The sequence below is a fragment of the Myxine glutinosa genome, chromosome 8 (genome assembly GCF_964187855.1).
Source record: "Myxine glutinosa chromosome 8, kmMyxGlut1.1, whole genome shotgun sequence".
NCBI lineage: Eukaryota > Metazoa > Chordata > Myxini > Myxiniformes > Myxinidae > Myxine > Myxine glutinosa.
The window spans coordinates 100,813,831-100,829,601 of NC_136268.1; the positions used below are offsets into that span (position 1 = coordinate 100,813,831).

The following is a 15,771-nucleotide window of genomic DNA, read 5'->3' on the forward strand; positions in this document are numbered from 1 at the left end:
CCGATGCCTCGGACTACGCGGTGGGCGCGGTGCACGAGCAATGGGTGCGTGGAGCTTGGCAACCGCTGGCGTTCTTTAGCCGGCAGCTTCGCCCGCCCGAACGCCGTTACAGTACCTTCGACCGCGAGTTGCTCGGACTTCACTTGGCGGTCAGGCACTTCCGCCATCTGCTCGAGGGCCGGGCGTTCACTGCCTTCGTCGACCACAAGCCGCTGATCTTCGCGATTCGGCAAGGTCACCGAGCCGTGGTCGGCCCGGCAGCAGCATCACCTCTCGGCCGTGTCCGAGTACACGACGGACATCCAGCACGTCGCGGGGAAGGACAACCCGGTGGCGGATTGCCTTTCCCGGGCCGTCGCCCACGCAGTCCACCTCGGCATCGACTATGCCCGGATGGCAGCGGACCAGGCCGCTGACCCCGACGTCCAGGCCTTGCGGACCGCCGCCACGGGCCTCCGCGTCACCGAGGTGCCGTTCGACGGCGTGGGCGTGGCCCTCTTGTGCGACGTCTCCCTCGGGCGTCCTCGCCCCATCGTGCCCGCGGGCTGGCAGCGCCAGGTGTTTGACGCCATCCACGGCCTGTCCCACCCGGGCGCGAGGGCCTCCCAAAGGCTGATCGCCGACAAGTTCGTCTGGCATGGCCTCCGGAAGGCCGTCCGCGGCTGGGCCAGGAGGTGCCTCGCGTGCCAGCGCGCCAAGGTGCACCGGCACACCCAGGCCCCGTTGGCCCCGTTCACGGTGCCGGAACGCCGGTTTGACCACGTCCACGTGGACCTGGTGGGACCTCTGCCCCCCTCGCGGGGTTTCACCTACGTCCTCACCATGGTGGACCGCACCACCCGGTGGCCGGAGGCCGTGCCCTTGGCGTCGACAACGGCGGCCGATGTCGCGCAGGCTTTCATCGCCACCTGGGTCGCCCGGTTCGGCGCCCCCTCAGACATCTCATCCGACCGCGGCCCCCAGTTCACCTCGGAGCTCTGGGGGGCGGTTGCGCAGGGGCTCGGGGTCCGGCTGCACTGAACCACGGCCTACCACCCCCAGGCTAACGGCCTGTGTGAGCGATTTCACCGCTCATTGAAGGCCGCGCTCCGGGCCACCCTCCGCGACGGCGGCTGGGTCGACAGGCTCCCCTGGGTCCTGCTGGGCCTCCGGACGGCGCCCAAGGAGGACCTGCGCGCATCCGCGGCGGAGTTGGTCTTCGGGCAACCGCTGCGGGTGCCGGGCGAGTTCCTCCCCGACTCCACAGCACCATGGTCCGCGGCACAGCAGCGCTCCGCTCTGCAAGAGACCGCCCAGAGGTTCGCCCCGGTGCCAACGGCATGCCACGGTCACCCACCGACGCACGTCGCCCCGGAGCTTCGGACGGCAGAGTACGTCTTCGTCCGCCACGATGCCCATCGGACACCACTGCGGCCCCCGTACGACGGGCCTTTCCGTGTGCTGGAGACCGGGGCGAAGCACTTCACCCTGGACATCGGCGGTACTCCTGACCGCGTTTCGGTAGACCGCCTCAAGCCGGCCCACCTCGATGTGGACCATCCACCGCCAGTGGCCCGACCCCCACGTCGGGGCCGCCCTCCTGTGGGCGGACCCCCGGCACCGCCCAGCCCCGCCGCCCCCCGGTCCTGCACCCATCCCAGGGGCAGCCAGGGGCATCCCACCTGGCATCCCTGCACCCCGGACGCCGCCGATCGCCAGGGGGCGCTTCGGCCGGGTCATTCGCCTGCCCCGCAAACTGGCCCTCCAGGTGCGCGGGAATTCTGGTGGGGCGCGTGTGGCGGACACAAAAGCCCACTGGCGTGGTGACATCATTCCACGCACCAAGTGGGCGGTGGCCACGCCCGAGGGGTAGGCGTGGCCTCATGATATACACCGGGCGACCAGCCCGGAGCATTTCAGTGTTACAGTGTAGTCTTACAATAAAGACGTTTATATGTTACCGCTTGTCCGCTTCCTCCTTGCTCACAAGCAGCGCGCGTAACGCCGCGCTTTAACGTCATAATTCGACAAGTGCAAAACTTCGTCCGATCAAGATGAAATTTCTTGAGCGTCATCTATGGATAAATTGGTGGAGAAAATAAATAAATAACGATGACGTCATTGGTCACGTGGTTCGGCCGCCATATTTGTTTTAACACAAAAGCCTTAAAAACCACTGAAAACACATTCTGGCGAGGGTCTGCAATCTCTGATTGCTCTTTCTTGTTACCCTCGCCAGAGGAGAGGGTATTGCATTTGAGTCTGTCTGTTTGTCTGTTTGTCTGTCTGTTCGTTTATCTGTTTGTCCGCACAGAATAAATATGATTTTCTCTGCAACCGTTGGTCCGATTGACATGAAATTTTCACCATAAGTGGAACTCCACCTGTGGAATGTTTTAATGATAATTATGACGTCATAGGTCACGTGGTTCGGCCGCCATCTTGGAAAAACCGAAAAACTTTGCATCTCTATATCTCCGAAAGCGCTGCATAGAAAAAATTGAGACATGGCTCATTGGTAAGAACTCTCTGTGGGGAATCAAATGTGTTAATGATGATGTCATAGGTGCATCCATTATGACGTCATTATTCGACAAGTACAAAACTTCATCCTATCAAGATGAAATTTCTTGAGCGTCATGTAGGCATAAATTGGTGGAGAAAAAAATAATGATGATGACGTCATCGGTCACGTTTTTCGGCCGCCATATTTGTTTAAACACAAAAGCCTCTGAACCACTGAAACTTAAAAACCACTGAAAATACATCCTGGCGAGGGTTTGCAATCTGATTGTTCTTTTTCTTGTTCTTCTTGTCATAACTTGGTCTCCTATTCTAAGTTACTGTGTTTCACTGAATGTTTGTGTTGATGCACCCTATATGTAAAAGCCAATCCCATTCAAGTTTTTATGCTGCGGGCATGCATGATAATCTGATGATACCAGTCTAAAGAGTGCGGGGAATGAATTGTGCACAACATGTGTTACCTGCATGCAGGTCATGTGATGCATCGCACACAGCACTGGCCAGGCCCGTCATGGGTCAGTTTTATAAAGAGGACGTCATGGTTCAGGTGTCCGATGAAAGCGGGGCTGTTTCAAAGCTGGGTAGATTGGATACAGGTCATGACGGCCCGCAATTATAAAATGGTCTGTCGTAGGTGGCCGTCTAGTCCAATCTTTTCTTTGCATGACTTTCCTTGTATGCTCCTATAATTTAGTTACAAATATTTCAGTGGTATAAATATGAAAAAAAATCATTCAGGTTTGAGAGAAAAGATTAATTCTTAAAACTACCCTTCCTTTCCAGTCCTCGGGTCTTCTAGACACGACTTATTAGCCCCCCATTGGACTTGGTCCGAAATGGGGGCTTATGGATCGGTTCTCATCCGTCCGTGTGGCATGCGTGTGTCCGCAACCATATCTCGGACATGTATGAAGCGATTTTGTTCATACTTGGCATAAACACAGTACATGATGGTATACATATGCACATCATTTTGTTTCAAGATGCGATCAAAGATGGCCAACTGGTGGCCAATTTAGTTGTAAAAAACCCAAGGTTGAACACGTCTTCAACCATTTCTCGGACATGTATAATTTACTGATCTTTTTGAATCTAGGCAAACAGGTAATGAATGATGGCTTATCAATGCATGTCATTTACAGGGTGTTTCAAAAAGAGTGATACAACTTTAAATGTTTATTTACAAAGAAACATAAACCTCAGGAACATGAACGAAACTTTTCTTGAAAGCTTATGACATGGTATTTGCTATCACTGGTTGCTATTGCAGTAAGTCACTGCTAGAGTTAGTGAGAGGCCAAGGTCTGAAATTGGCATTTACCCAAAATCCTTGTAATTGACGTTCTTGATGTGTGCCACTCCTGTTCAGACAGGCATTGATCCTGACTCCAAAGTTCTTCCAACTTTCCTGTAGGTCTCATGTGGCACTGCCTGGAGGTAGTCTGACACCTCCTGCTTCAGATCATCCAGTGTGGCAGGGCGGTTGACGTAGGCAGAGCAGTACCCAGGTCAACGAGGTGGTTTCTGAAGAGCTGCTGCAGGAAAGTGATGGTGTCACCAGCTGTATGTGGGGATGCACTATCCTGCATAAACCAGGTCATGCTGTGCTGTTTTGGGGTGACATTTTTGGCTAGATCATTATGGAACTTCTGGAGCACGGCCTGGTAGCGCTCACCGTTGGTCCTCACCGTCCTGCTGTTGTCCTTCTCAACCCAGTAAGGCCCTAGCATTCCCCATCTTGCATTGAAGGTGCAGAAGCATGTGACCTTGGGCCCTTTCAGGTACCTCTCAGTGACCTCCTCAGGTGGTTCCGACCCCCAGAAAATGTTGTTGTGGTTCTTGATTTGGTCTCATACCACAGAGCCACCACTTTTCTCTTCTGCTTCACTGTCAATGGCATAGTTGAGCTACAAAGCTCGAAATCCCAGGGAACAAATACCAAGATAACACCACCAAACCCTGAAAAGGAAAACGGTGTAGGTCAAAAATAAAGAAATGGCAGGAACTCAAAGTTTTATTAATCTTTTTGAAGCACCCTGTATTTTCAAGATCATAATCAATATGGCCAACTGGTGGCCATTTTGCTATTTAAACGTGTCCCCAACCATTTCTCGGCCATGCATGGACCGATTTTGTTCAAACTTGGCACAAAGACAATATATGAGAATATACTTATGCATAAGATTTTGTTTTGTAATCCGACGAAAGATGGTCGACTGGTGGCCTTTAACTCCATACAGCAACATTGCTAAAACCACGGGGGCTATGACATTTTATGTCTTTTTCTCCTTGTTTTCACCATAGTTTTGTTGCCTAATTACCTGATTAGCATGATATTAGGTCCTGATTAAGATTGCTAAACTTGGAGGGGGAGGGATGACGCTGAATCATCCTTTACATCATTCCATTGCCATGTGATGCGTTTCTGGCTTTCATTTCCTCTTGTGAGCTTTGCCTGTTCGCATCAACTTCTCATTGGTTGTTTAATTGTTTTAGCATCTTTGAAATCGAATTACTGCTTTGTTTCCTTTGGCAAATGTAAGCTTATTCATTTTAGTTTCATGATTTTACGATTTTCAGGAGCTTTGCAAGTTTATGGATCTTAATATTCCTTTCTTTTTGAACTTGCATGGTGAGATGCTCATCACTTTATGTGGTTTGGTGCACTGTTCTGCAAGTGTTGGACCTATCTTATATTATTTTATTCCATTCTATTTTTGCATTGTTTGGTTATCTTCCAAAAAATACATCTTCCAAATAAAAGTATCGGTGAATCTCATCTTCTTTGAGCAAATACTCCTCCTTGAGCCTCAACTTTGTAGGGGAAAAAAACTTATTTGAATTTAATACGATAAAGAGTATTTATTTCATGGCTCTATAATTACAAAGCACTCTCTCCAATGGCGAGAAGACATCTCTTTGCACTGCCCTAATCAGTTCCCATTGAGAGGGTGTTGAGCACAGTTGGGAACATTTATGACTATAAAAGGAGAGCTCTCTCAGTGGTGAATATGTAGAGAAGTTATGTTTTATTCACTACAATCTGCCACTGTGTGAGTGGCAGCATTTGAGAACTGATCTCTGATGTCTGAGCACTGCTAGACTCTGCTAAAATAGCTTAAATTCAATTTGCAAGTATTTCTTTTTTTACTTTATTTTAATGCTAAATCCCTTAAGTTCTTGATGTGTGTATTTCTATATATTTGTTTCTTTGTTGATAGTATAATTTAAAGTAAATGTTCTCATGTATTGAAAGTTCAACAAAACAGAAGTTTTTGAAATAGATTTGAAAATTTTGCGCTTTTGTTTTTGAAATAGACTGTTCATTTCCCTGTATTAATTTGTTATTAATGGAGAGTTTTCTTTATCCTTTATCAATTTTTTTTTTCAATTTGATGTTGGAGGCTCCACACATGGACTATATAGCCCCCATCGAGGCCAGGCCTTAAATAAAAGAGAAGAGAAGTGTATGATGAAAAGTGCATGGTGTTTGTTTGCAAGAAAGAGAGGTTGAAGCTAGCTAGCCTGGTAGCTAAAGTTTGAGTGAGACAGAAAGTAAGACCAGCAATCCAGATACGGAGAGTGTGAGATGGTTCTGGGCACCATTTTAACGCTCCTAAGTCAGGATGATAGTACTACCCTGGGCGGTTGCTGTCTACAACCTACTACCTAAAAGATTAATGGAGGAGTTTGGAGAGTTTTAATTTTGATTTAATGGACTTAAAGGACTTTGATATTAATGGAGTTTTAATTTGCCTGTATTAATTTTTTTTATTAATGGATAGTTTTCTTTATCCTTTATTAATTCGGTATCGATGAAGAGTTTTAGTTTGCCCGTGCTAATTTATTAATGAAGAGTTTTCCTTATCCATTATTATTTCGTTATTAATGAAAAAAAATTAATTTGTTATTCCTGGAATTGTCATTTGTCTGTATTAATTTGTTATTATTGGAGAGTTTTCTTTATCCTTTATTAATTCGGTATCGATGAAGAGTTTTAGTTTGCCCGTGCTAATTTATTAATGAAGAGTTTTCCTTATCCATTATTATTTCGTTATTAATGAAAAAAAATTAATTTGTTATTCCTGGAATTGTCATTTGTCTGTATTAATTTGTTATTATTGGAGAGTTTTCTTCATCCTTTATTTATTTGTTATTAATGGAGAGTTTTAATTTGCCTTTATTAATTTGTTATTCATGGAGAGTTTTCTTAGTCCTTTGTTAATTTGTTATTAATGGAAAGTTTCTTTATCCTTTATTAATCTGTTATTAATGGAGAGTTTTAATTTTATTAATGGCGAACTTTCTCTATCCTCTATAAATTCGTTATTAATGGAGAGTTTTCTTTATCACTTATTAATTAGTTATTAATGAAGAGTTTTCTTCATCTTTATTAATCTGTTATCAATGGAGAGTTTTATTTTTTCTTTATTTGTTATTCATGGAGAGGTTTCTTTATCTTCTATAAATTTGTTATTAATAGAGTTTTCTTTATCCTTAATCTCTTATTAATGGAGAGTCTTCTTTATCCTTTATTAATTTATTAATGGAAAGTTTTCATATGTCTTTATTAATTTATTTATGAAGAAAATGAATATTCGGGATGGTGGACCTAGGGTGTCTGTCATCACAGTGAGCTGTCCCCCTCATACGTTGTGAATCTGTGTGCGATTTCCAGGCACGATTTGTGAAAAATGTGACCCTTTGGAAGGAGAGAAAACCGGGTTTCTACCATGGTCACTTGGCGTTTATGGATTTCAGCAAGTGAGTATCCATTGCCACTTGCTCACAATGGTTTAGAGAGGTCTGTCGAAAGTGGAATTCGTACTGGACCATATTGCTGGTTCAGTGACACCCTCACTAAAATACTGATCGATGGAGTGGAATGGATTGGAGTGGGTGTGGTAGGGAGGGGGTGCGGTAGGGAGGGGGTGCAGTTTGATTTGGGCATTATGAGGAAAGTACAAAATCATGTTATTGCTGCATCCCTGAGACAAGTGGATAAAATACCTTTTCAAGCAAAATATTTCACTCGTCCATTCAACTCTTCATTCAAACTTGGTGTGGCATTCCTGTTTTTGTACACTGCTCCTTTCCTATTAGTACGGCAGATAGGTGAAATATTTGGGAGAATTGTGCCTTTGATGATACAAGCACGAGATTGGCACACAGTTAGAGTATGCCCTAAAGAAGATATTTGGCTATAGGGCCATCGCAGATTTGTCCTGTGACAACAGTGGCGGCCATTTTGAAAAATGGCCTCCATTGCTTGTTATTTTACATATATTTGGTACATTACTGTGTATAAACTGTTGTTGTGGTCATTCAAGCTTGACATTTGGCACATAATTAAAGACCCCTAACTATAGGGTTATCATATATTTGTCCTGTTGCAACAACGTTTTTAAAATAGCTGCCATTTATATGGTATATTATGGTATATGGTATATTAATTTGTGTAAACTGTTGTTTGAATCATACAAGCATGGTATTTGGTACACAGTTAAATATTCTAACTATTAGTCATCGCAGATGTGTCCAATAAAAATGGCGCCCAATTTTTAGTATGGCAGATAGGTGAAATATTTGGGAGAATTGTGCCTTTGATGATACAAGCACGAGAGTTGGCACACAGTTGGACTATACCCTAAGGAAGATATTTGGCTATAGGGCCATCGCAGATTTGTCCTGTGACAACAATCGTGGCCATTTTTCAAAAAAGGACAAATCTGCGATGGCCCTACAGCCAAATATCTTTCTTAGGACATACTCTGACTATGTGCCAAATGCCATGCTTGTATCATCAAAGGCACAATTCCTGCACCTATCTGCCGTACTATATGCCATCTCCAGGCGTTGCATAACGTCATTGCCGGGCACCGAAGGGGGCTCGGCAATGACGCACGCTGAAAGGGAGTACTCAGTTTTCACTCCGGTTGCTTTGTTTTTTTCTTTTTTTTCTTTTTGTACACCGCACCTTTCCCATGCCATCTACAGGCGCTACATAACGTCATTGCCGAGCACCGAAGGGGGCTCGGCAATGACGCACGCTGAAAGGGAGTACTCAGTTTTCACTCTGGTTGTTTGTTTGTTTTCTTGTTTGTCCGTGCGATATCTAAGCCATCATTTGAGCTAGGAAGCTGAAATTTGGACACAATAGTGAGTAAGTACTTTGTAAAAAAACAAACAAACAAAAAAATGGTATTTTTTGTTTTTTTTGATTAATCAATTGATTGATGAGTTACTTAATTATTATCGACTAATTAAGTACTTATATATTTCCTTTCTCTTCTGGGCATTATCTCAGGCACCTTTTGAATTAGGAAGTTGATATTTGGACATGCCAATGACCAAGTGATTGGGCTGTAAAGGCTATTTTAGATTTATTGATTCATCAATTAATCGATTAATTATTTAATTATTCGATTAGTGACAATTAATTTTTGGAAAGTTACATATTCAGATGAAATGGGAGTGGTTTATGTATTCTATTAGCCAATTGATTAATTATTTAATTATTTTATGATTATTATTTATTTATTTTCATTATTAATCATTTATTTATTTTCTTTCTCATCTGGGCAATATCTCAGGCACCTTTTGAGATGGGAAGCTGATATTTGGACACGACAGTGACCAAGTGATGTGGCTATAAAGGATATTTTTGATTTATTGATTAATCAATTAATCAATTAATTATTTTTTGATTAATAAATTAATTATTTAATTTTTTTATTAATGGCTTATTTCATTAAATTTCTTGAAGTTACATCTTCGGATGAAGCACTGGTGGTTTAGTTATGCTATTAGCCAATTGATTAAGAAAATATTTTATGATAATCTTTTATTGATTTTAATTATGCAATTAATCAATCAATTATTGTACACCTCTCCCTCCCAATACAGTCTCTATGAGCTGCACTGCGGTATTGCCGGGCACCAGAGGCACCCTGGCAATGCCGCGCTGGAGGATATTTAATTATTTGGCATGGGGGCAGTGTACTTTGAATGTATCTGTACTTAGTATTTATTTATTTTGTATACATCCAATAATCTTGAAGGCATTGGTTTATGCAGCGTCGAAATTGAGGAAGATGTGGGGCAAGGAGCCAGCCCAGAGGGGAGAGCAGTATTCAATGAAGCTGCAGACGAAAGCCTTGTTGGTGGATAGGAGTTCAGGTGTGCCAAGGAAGGACTTTTTATTTGGTATACTATGTCGAGGCTCGTATAAGAGCTAACACGTAGAAACATATAATAAAGGGAGGGGGAGAGAGGGAAGGAAGCACAACAACAGTAGGGAACAATGCATGACGGAGGATGCCCAATGCCCATTCAGCGTCTGGCTTTGCATGCCAACTTTGAGATGTGTTTTGCCAAAGAGAGATCATGGCTGAGAGTGAGACCCAATAATTTGAATAACTGAACTACTTTGAGAGGGTTGTTGAGAAAGTAGATAGGAGGGTTGCCAGACGATCCTTTCGGAGAGAGATCGTGAAAGTGTGAGATCTGTCAGTGTTTAAAGACATATTCCAAGTGTTTGACCAGTTTGTGGTTTTGATCAAGGTCTGAAGAGAGGGAAGAGGCTGCAGCCTGCTTGTCTGAAGGATGATGGATGTCACGGCACAAGTTGGAGTCCTCAGCAAATAAAGATGTTTGAGAGAGTTAGAGAGGTTATTTATGAAGATCAGGAATAGGACTGGGCCCAGACCACTGCCATGGGGCACTCCAGCCATGACAGGGAGAGGAGATTAAAGGACTCCATTGAGAGCCACACATTGGATACGAGAGTAGAGGAAATCAGTAAGCCATGTGTGGAGTTGGCTTTGGATGTCATAGGCAGGGAGCTTGCAGAGCAAGGCAGGATGCCAGACTGTATCAAAAGAACATGATATGTCGGGAGAGATGGCCCTGATCTCATGTTGAGGGCCTCCATACATTGCTGGGTGAGTAGAAGCAGCACATCTAAGGTGGAGTGACTTGATCTGAGATGAGGTTATTGGAGAAAAGGAAGGATTTCATGTCAACCGTGATGATTGATTCCAAGCATATGGATTACCTCGGGGCAAATGGCAGGGTGGAAATGGCAGAGAAGATGTGAAAGAGCAGTAGAGCAGGTTTTTACGACTCGTGAGCTGATGTTGTCCGGTCCAGTTGCTGAGTCGAGATTTGAAAGAACCTTGTCCACCTTCTCAGGTGCAAAAAATAGAGTCCAAGAGCAGTTGGGTACGACAGGGGGAAGGATGGGTATTGAGAGTGAGGGGTTAGGAACACTAGATTTGGAAGCAAACACAGAATTGAGGCATTCGGCCTTCTCACGAATGTTTTCTGCTGTGGTGCCAATTGAAGAGACGGAAGGAATGAAAGGAGAGCATATGTCAGAGACAGACTTAATATTGTGCCATCAGATTAAATATCAATGGACTTGTCAACCTTGTTGTTCCAGGTTTGGCGCCCCCAAAAAGCCACTCTACATTAACATTATTCGGGACCCCATTGACCGTTTGGTGTCTTACTACTACTTCCTGCGGTTTGGCGACGATTACCGCCCCGGCCTGCGACGTCGCAAGCAAGGAGACAAGAAGGTATGGGTGACTGCCATGCACCGGAACTGTTCCAGAATTTGCGTATATAGAGGAGCCGTGTAATATGGCCATGTACACAGCAGCCACTAAGCTCTCAAATTATGCCGTTTGATTTCAGGTTACCATACGCACCATCATGATTACATAAAATAATGCAAATTTATTCTTGTATCAGAACAATTTGGCTTCAATAAGGGGTGTTGCAAAATAAATGATACTTTTTCCCCCCAGATTGAATTGACCACATGTCCGCGATTTTTGAATTCAAATTTCGCGTGCGTCATCATGATGTGTCGCGCACGTTGCCTGCATGTTGTCTCCCTCATATTTGCGACTATTTTTATCGTTCTTTTTCAAATTTTATTCCACAATGGTGTTGGACAGAGCCAAACAGCACGTTGCTTGCGCCGCATTTGGGATGGCTCACCGAATAGTGGCGGACATGATCCGAAATTTCAAAGCTCAGTACCGTCAGTCATGTCACCATGTCTGACTTGAAAAATGCAGTTTCCATCGCACAGGTTCCACATGAGTTGTGGATGTCTGAAATTTCCGTCAAACGGTGGTGGAATGCTGACTTGAGTGAAGAAAACTTTGGTGATCAAATGAAACAAGTTGTTGGACGAAAGAGACGACTTTCTGCCCCAGCCATGCGCAATGTCAACTCAAAAACTCAACGGTTTCAAAGCACGAAAAAAATCACAAATACATTGGCATTGGCCCCGTCGCATTAATGTGCACCACACCACAGTTTGGAGAGCTTTAAAACGTGAATAATTCAAGCCGTTCAAACGAGTTCAAGTTCCTTCGATCGCAGAAACCAACGTTGAACGTCGGCAGAATTTCTGTGAGTTTTTGTCTGACTGGCAAGAAGCGGACTGTTTGCATCTTGCACCATCCGATGAATTTTTTGTTTATTCGCTGCGAAAACCGAACTCGCAAAATGACAGAATCTGGGCTCAAAACCGTCGTGAAGTTTGGGACATTTTGTGTGCTCCACAACAGCGTCACCCAACATGTGTTGGATTATTTTTGTGCTTCACATCAAAGGGAATGGTGTTTGACGTCAAAGAACAGGGACAATCGTGGGACGGCGCTTATTTTCGTGATCATGTTTTAAAAGAAGTCGTTTTGCCATTTTTGCAAAAACCTGAAAGTCGACAAGGTCGTTTCGATCAAGTGACATTCCTGATCAGTTTGAAATTTCTTGAGCGTGATCTACACAACACTTATATTAGAGAATATAAATTTATGATGTCATCACTCACATGGTCTGGCAGCCATATTGGATCAAAGAAAAAAAACCCTTCAAAAACAGAAGAGTTGGCTTGCCCCAGGTTGACTATGCAGGGTAAGCAGTCTATGTCCACCGAGTTTTATTTAAATGATTTGCTTTGATTGTAATCCGTAAATGCATTTTATCTTCACCAAATCTTTTGGGCGCGAAGTTTGTTCTACTTGAGTATGCTCGCTCTTGTCCCACGTCTGGCAGACGTTTGACGAGTGTGTCCTCGAGGGAGGCCCAGATTGTGCTCCAGAACGCCTTTGGTTGCAGATCCCGTTCTTTTGTGGGCACAGTGCGGAGTGCTGGTAACGGCGTCGGTCACACACAACCCACGTTTTGTGGGATGTGATACACATCTTCACACACAACCACATGCACACCTTTTTGGGGATGTGGTACACAGCAACAGTAACACACCACCTGCACACACTCCCTTTTTGCCTCCATTGGTTTTTGTCGTGCCACATGATGCCAACTGTTGTAAAGAAGTGTACATAGATAGACATAAACACGATTGGTAAAATGCATGTACAAAGTAAATTAAAAATAATAATAAACTGAAAAAGACGCCACTATGGTTTGGGATTTTGCAGCAGAAAAATGTTGTGGATATTGATGATGATAATATTGTGGATAATGATGTCGTCATGAGATAAGAGCTGCTCACCACTGCCTGCTTGATTACATTATCAGAATATCTCTTTAAAATTTACCCAAAAGGTATTCGAGCTGCATGATCTTGATCACATCGTATTGGTTGTGCAAAAACCACAACAATATTTTTTTAAATCAGTGTTGGATAGTGAGGTATGCTCAGGGCGCAGTTTGGGTATTTTCAAAAACATCCTTAAAGGAAGTGGCAAAAGGCAAAGTGTTACTTCGGTACCACACAGGAACGTTGGCAGCCATTGGGCATTGGAACAGGCGAAGCTGAACCTCGTGAATGAGTACCTGATTGTGGGAACCACTGAAGAGCTGGAAGACTTCATTCTGATGGTGGAGGCCATTTTACCACGCTTCTTCAAGGGTGCTACAGAGCTCTTCAGGAAAGGTTTGCTTGGTTCTCCCGCTGTCCTCTTTTCATTCTGATATCTACTTCTTCTTTTTTTACTCATTCTTGCTTTTAGTCTTGGTTTGCTATTTGTAATCATTAATCAGGTATTCTGATATAAATGTCTTCAATTGAGTCTCCACAACCTTAATCATAGAATCAGCTTTATCACTGGTTCGCATGTGGTCATTGTGGTACAAACTCAACAATCAGCCCTTTATTACGAGTTGACACATGGTCCTCATAGTACAACCTCAACAATCGACCCTTTATCATTAGTCCACACATGGTCCTCATGGTACATATATAGTGAGAAACAGCGATGGGCATTCGTTCCCTCCCCACCTCCAGCGGGAACACTCTAGCTCTTTTCAACAACCTTGTCCATATTCTACACATCTCAATCTATGTGGAGCCCTGTGCACCTGTTTTCGTCCCATATTTGTGGTCCCTTTATGTTCTTAAGCCATTAGCTGTGAGGATTTGTAAGGCTTTGTGTGTTCATTCACTCATGTATAAATTATTCATATATTGACCAAGCCTGTGGCATTTGACCATTTTACCAACCAATGAGGCCATTAAGCGAATCTGTTTGCTGAATGGTTTAATGGACAGTCATGGCCAAAAATATTGGCATCCTTGTACTGTTTTTCAAATAATGCACCATTGATTCCAGAAAATTGTTGAAATTAAAAAATCTTTTGGTATCCACATATGTATTTCTTTGGTTTGCAGTGGAACAAAACAACAAAAGCTGAAAAAATTACTAAATCTTAGCTTATTCCACACAGAAATCCTAAAATGGGCCAGAAAATATTATTGGCACCTTTTCGAAGTTGTTAGAAATAGATTTCAAGCAGGTGATTCTCCTTTACTTTAGAATTGAACTCACCTGTGGTGAGTTGCAGGTGCCTGCAATATAAAAATCACTCATTCAACCAGTTTGAATGGTGTTGGCTTAGCGGCTAGGGTGCCAGCTTAGGATCCTAGGATCCTGGGTTCGAATCCCGGTCGATCGCTGAATTAACGCCAGGGGGGTTGACTCAGCCTGTCATCCTTCCGAGGTCGGCTAATTGAGTACCAGTTCACTGGTAATTCCCTGTTTGTCGTAAAAGGCGACAAACAGGGTTGGCGGCAGGAAGGGCATCCGGCCGTAAAACATTGCTTCAAAAAGGGGACCACCAACAACAAACAACAACAATCATGGCCCGAAAAAGGCCAACCCCCGCTTTGCGGGGAAAAATGGCCTCTGAAGGTGTTTTTTTTTTTTAACCAGTTTGAATGGAGAAAAGTAGTCATTCTGCTGTTTTGTGTCACTGTGTACCGCAATAAGCATGGAGAAAAGAAAGAAAACCAGAGAATTGTCTGAGGAGGTCAGACAAAAGATTGTAGCCAAGCATGGACAATCTCAAGGCTACATGTCCATCTCCAGAGACCTTGATGTTCCCCTGTCCACCGTACGTAATGTTATCAGGAAGTGTAAGGTCCATGGCACTGTAGCCAACCTCCCTGGACGTGGCCGTAAAAGAAAACTTGATCGAAGATTGCAGTGAAGGATTGTTTGAATTTGTGGTGAAAGCACCTCAATCAACTGCCAAACAGATTCCAGCTGACCTTCAGACACAAGGTATGACAGTTTCAACTCGCATCATCAGTCGCCAACTCAATGAAAGGGGATTCTATGGTAGGAGACACAGGAGGACCCCACTGCTGAGAGAGAGACATAAGAAAGCCTGAATGGAGTATACCAAAACACACCTGAACAAGCCAAAATCCTTCTGGGAGAATGTCCTGTGGACAGATGAGATCAAATTAGAGCTTTTTTGTAAATCACATCATCTCTATGTTTACAGAAAACAAAATGAAGCCTTCAAAGAAAAGAACACCTTCCCTGCAGTCATGGAGGAGGGTCAGTGATGTTTTGGGGTTGCTGTGCTGCCTCTGGCACTGGGTGCCTTGAATGTGTGCATGGAATCATGAAATCAGGAGATTACCAAGGCATTTTGGAGTGCAATGTTCAACGCAGTGTCAGAAAGCTGGGTCTCCATCAAAGGTCATGGGTCTTGCAGCAGCACAATGACCCAAAACACTTCAAAAAGCACCCAGAAATGGTTCAAGACAAAACACTGGACTGTTATGAAGTGGCCAGCAATGAGTCCAGATATAAATCCCATTGAACACCTTTGGATTTTGAATTTTTAAAGTATGTTATCCAGTCTTCATGTTCCCCAAGTACAATAGCCCATGTATTAATGGTGCTGGAGATATGAGTCTTTAAAAATTGCCAAATTGCCAAAAAGCGCCTTTTTGGACCCTGGTAGCAAACCTCAACACCCCGCAGCGCCGTG

At 44.0% G+C, this 15,771-nt stretch overlaps 1 protein-coding gene across 2 annotated transcripts in view; it reads left to right on the plus strand.

Annotated features, from left to right (window-relative positions):
- HS2ST1 (heparan sulfate 2-O-sulfotransferase 1) overlaps positions 1-15,771 on the plus strand; it is a 136,648-nt gene that overhangs the window by 115,166 nt on the left and 5,711 nt on the right. For both annotated transcript variants that reach the window (XM_068124968.2, XM_068124967.2), the window contains exons 3-6: positions 7,184-7,269; positions 10,949-11,087; positions 12,580-12,677; positions 13,266-13,423. In XM_068124968.2, the coding sequence (XP_067981069.2) occupies positions 7,184-7,269; positions 10,949-11,087; positions 12,580-12,677; positions 13,266-13,423 (481 nt within the window). The remainder of the gene's footprint in view (positions 1-7,183; positions 7,270-10,948; positions 11,088-12,579; positions 12,678-13,265; positions 13,424-15,771) is intronic.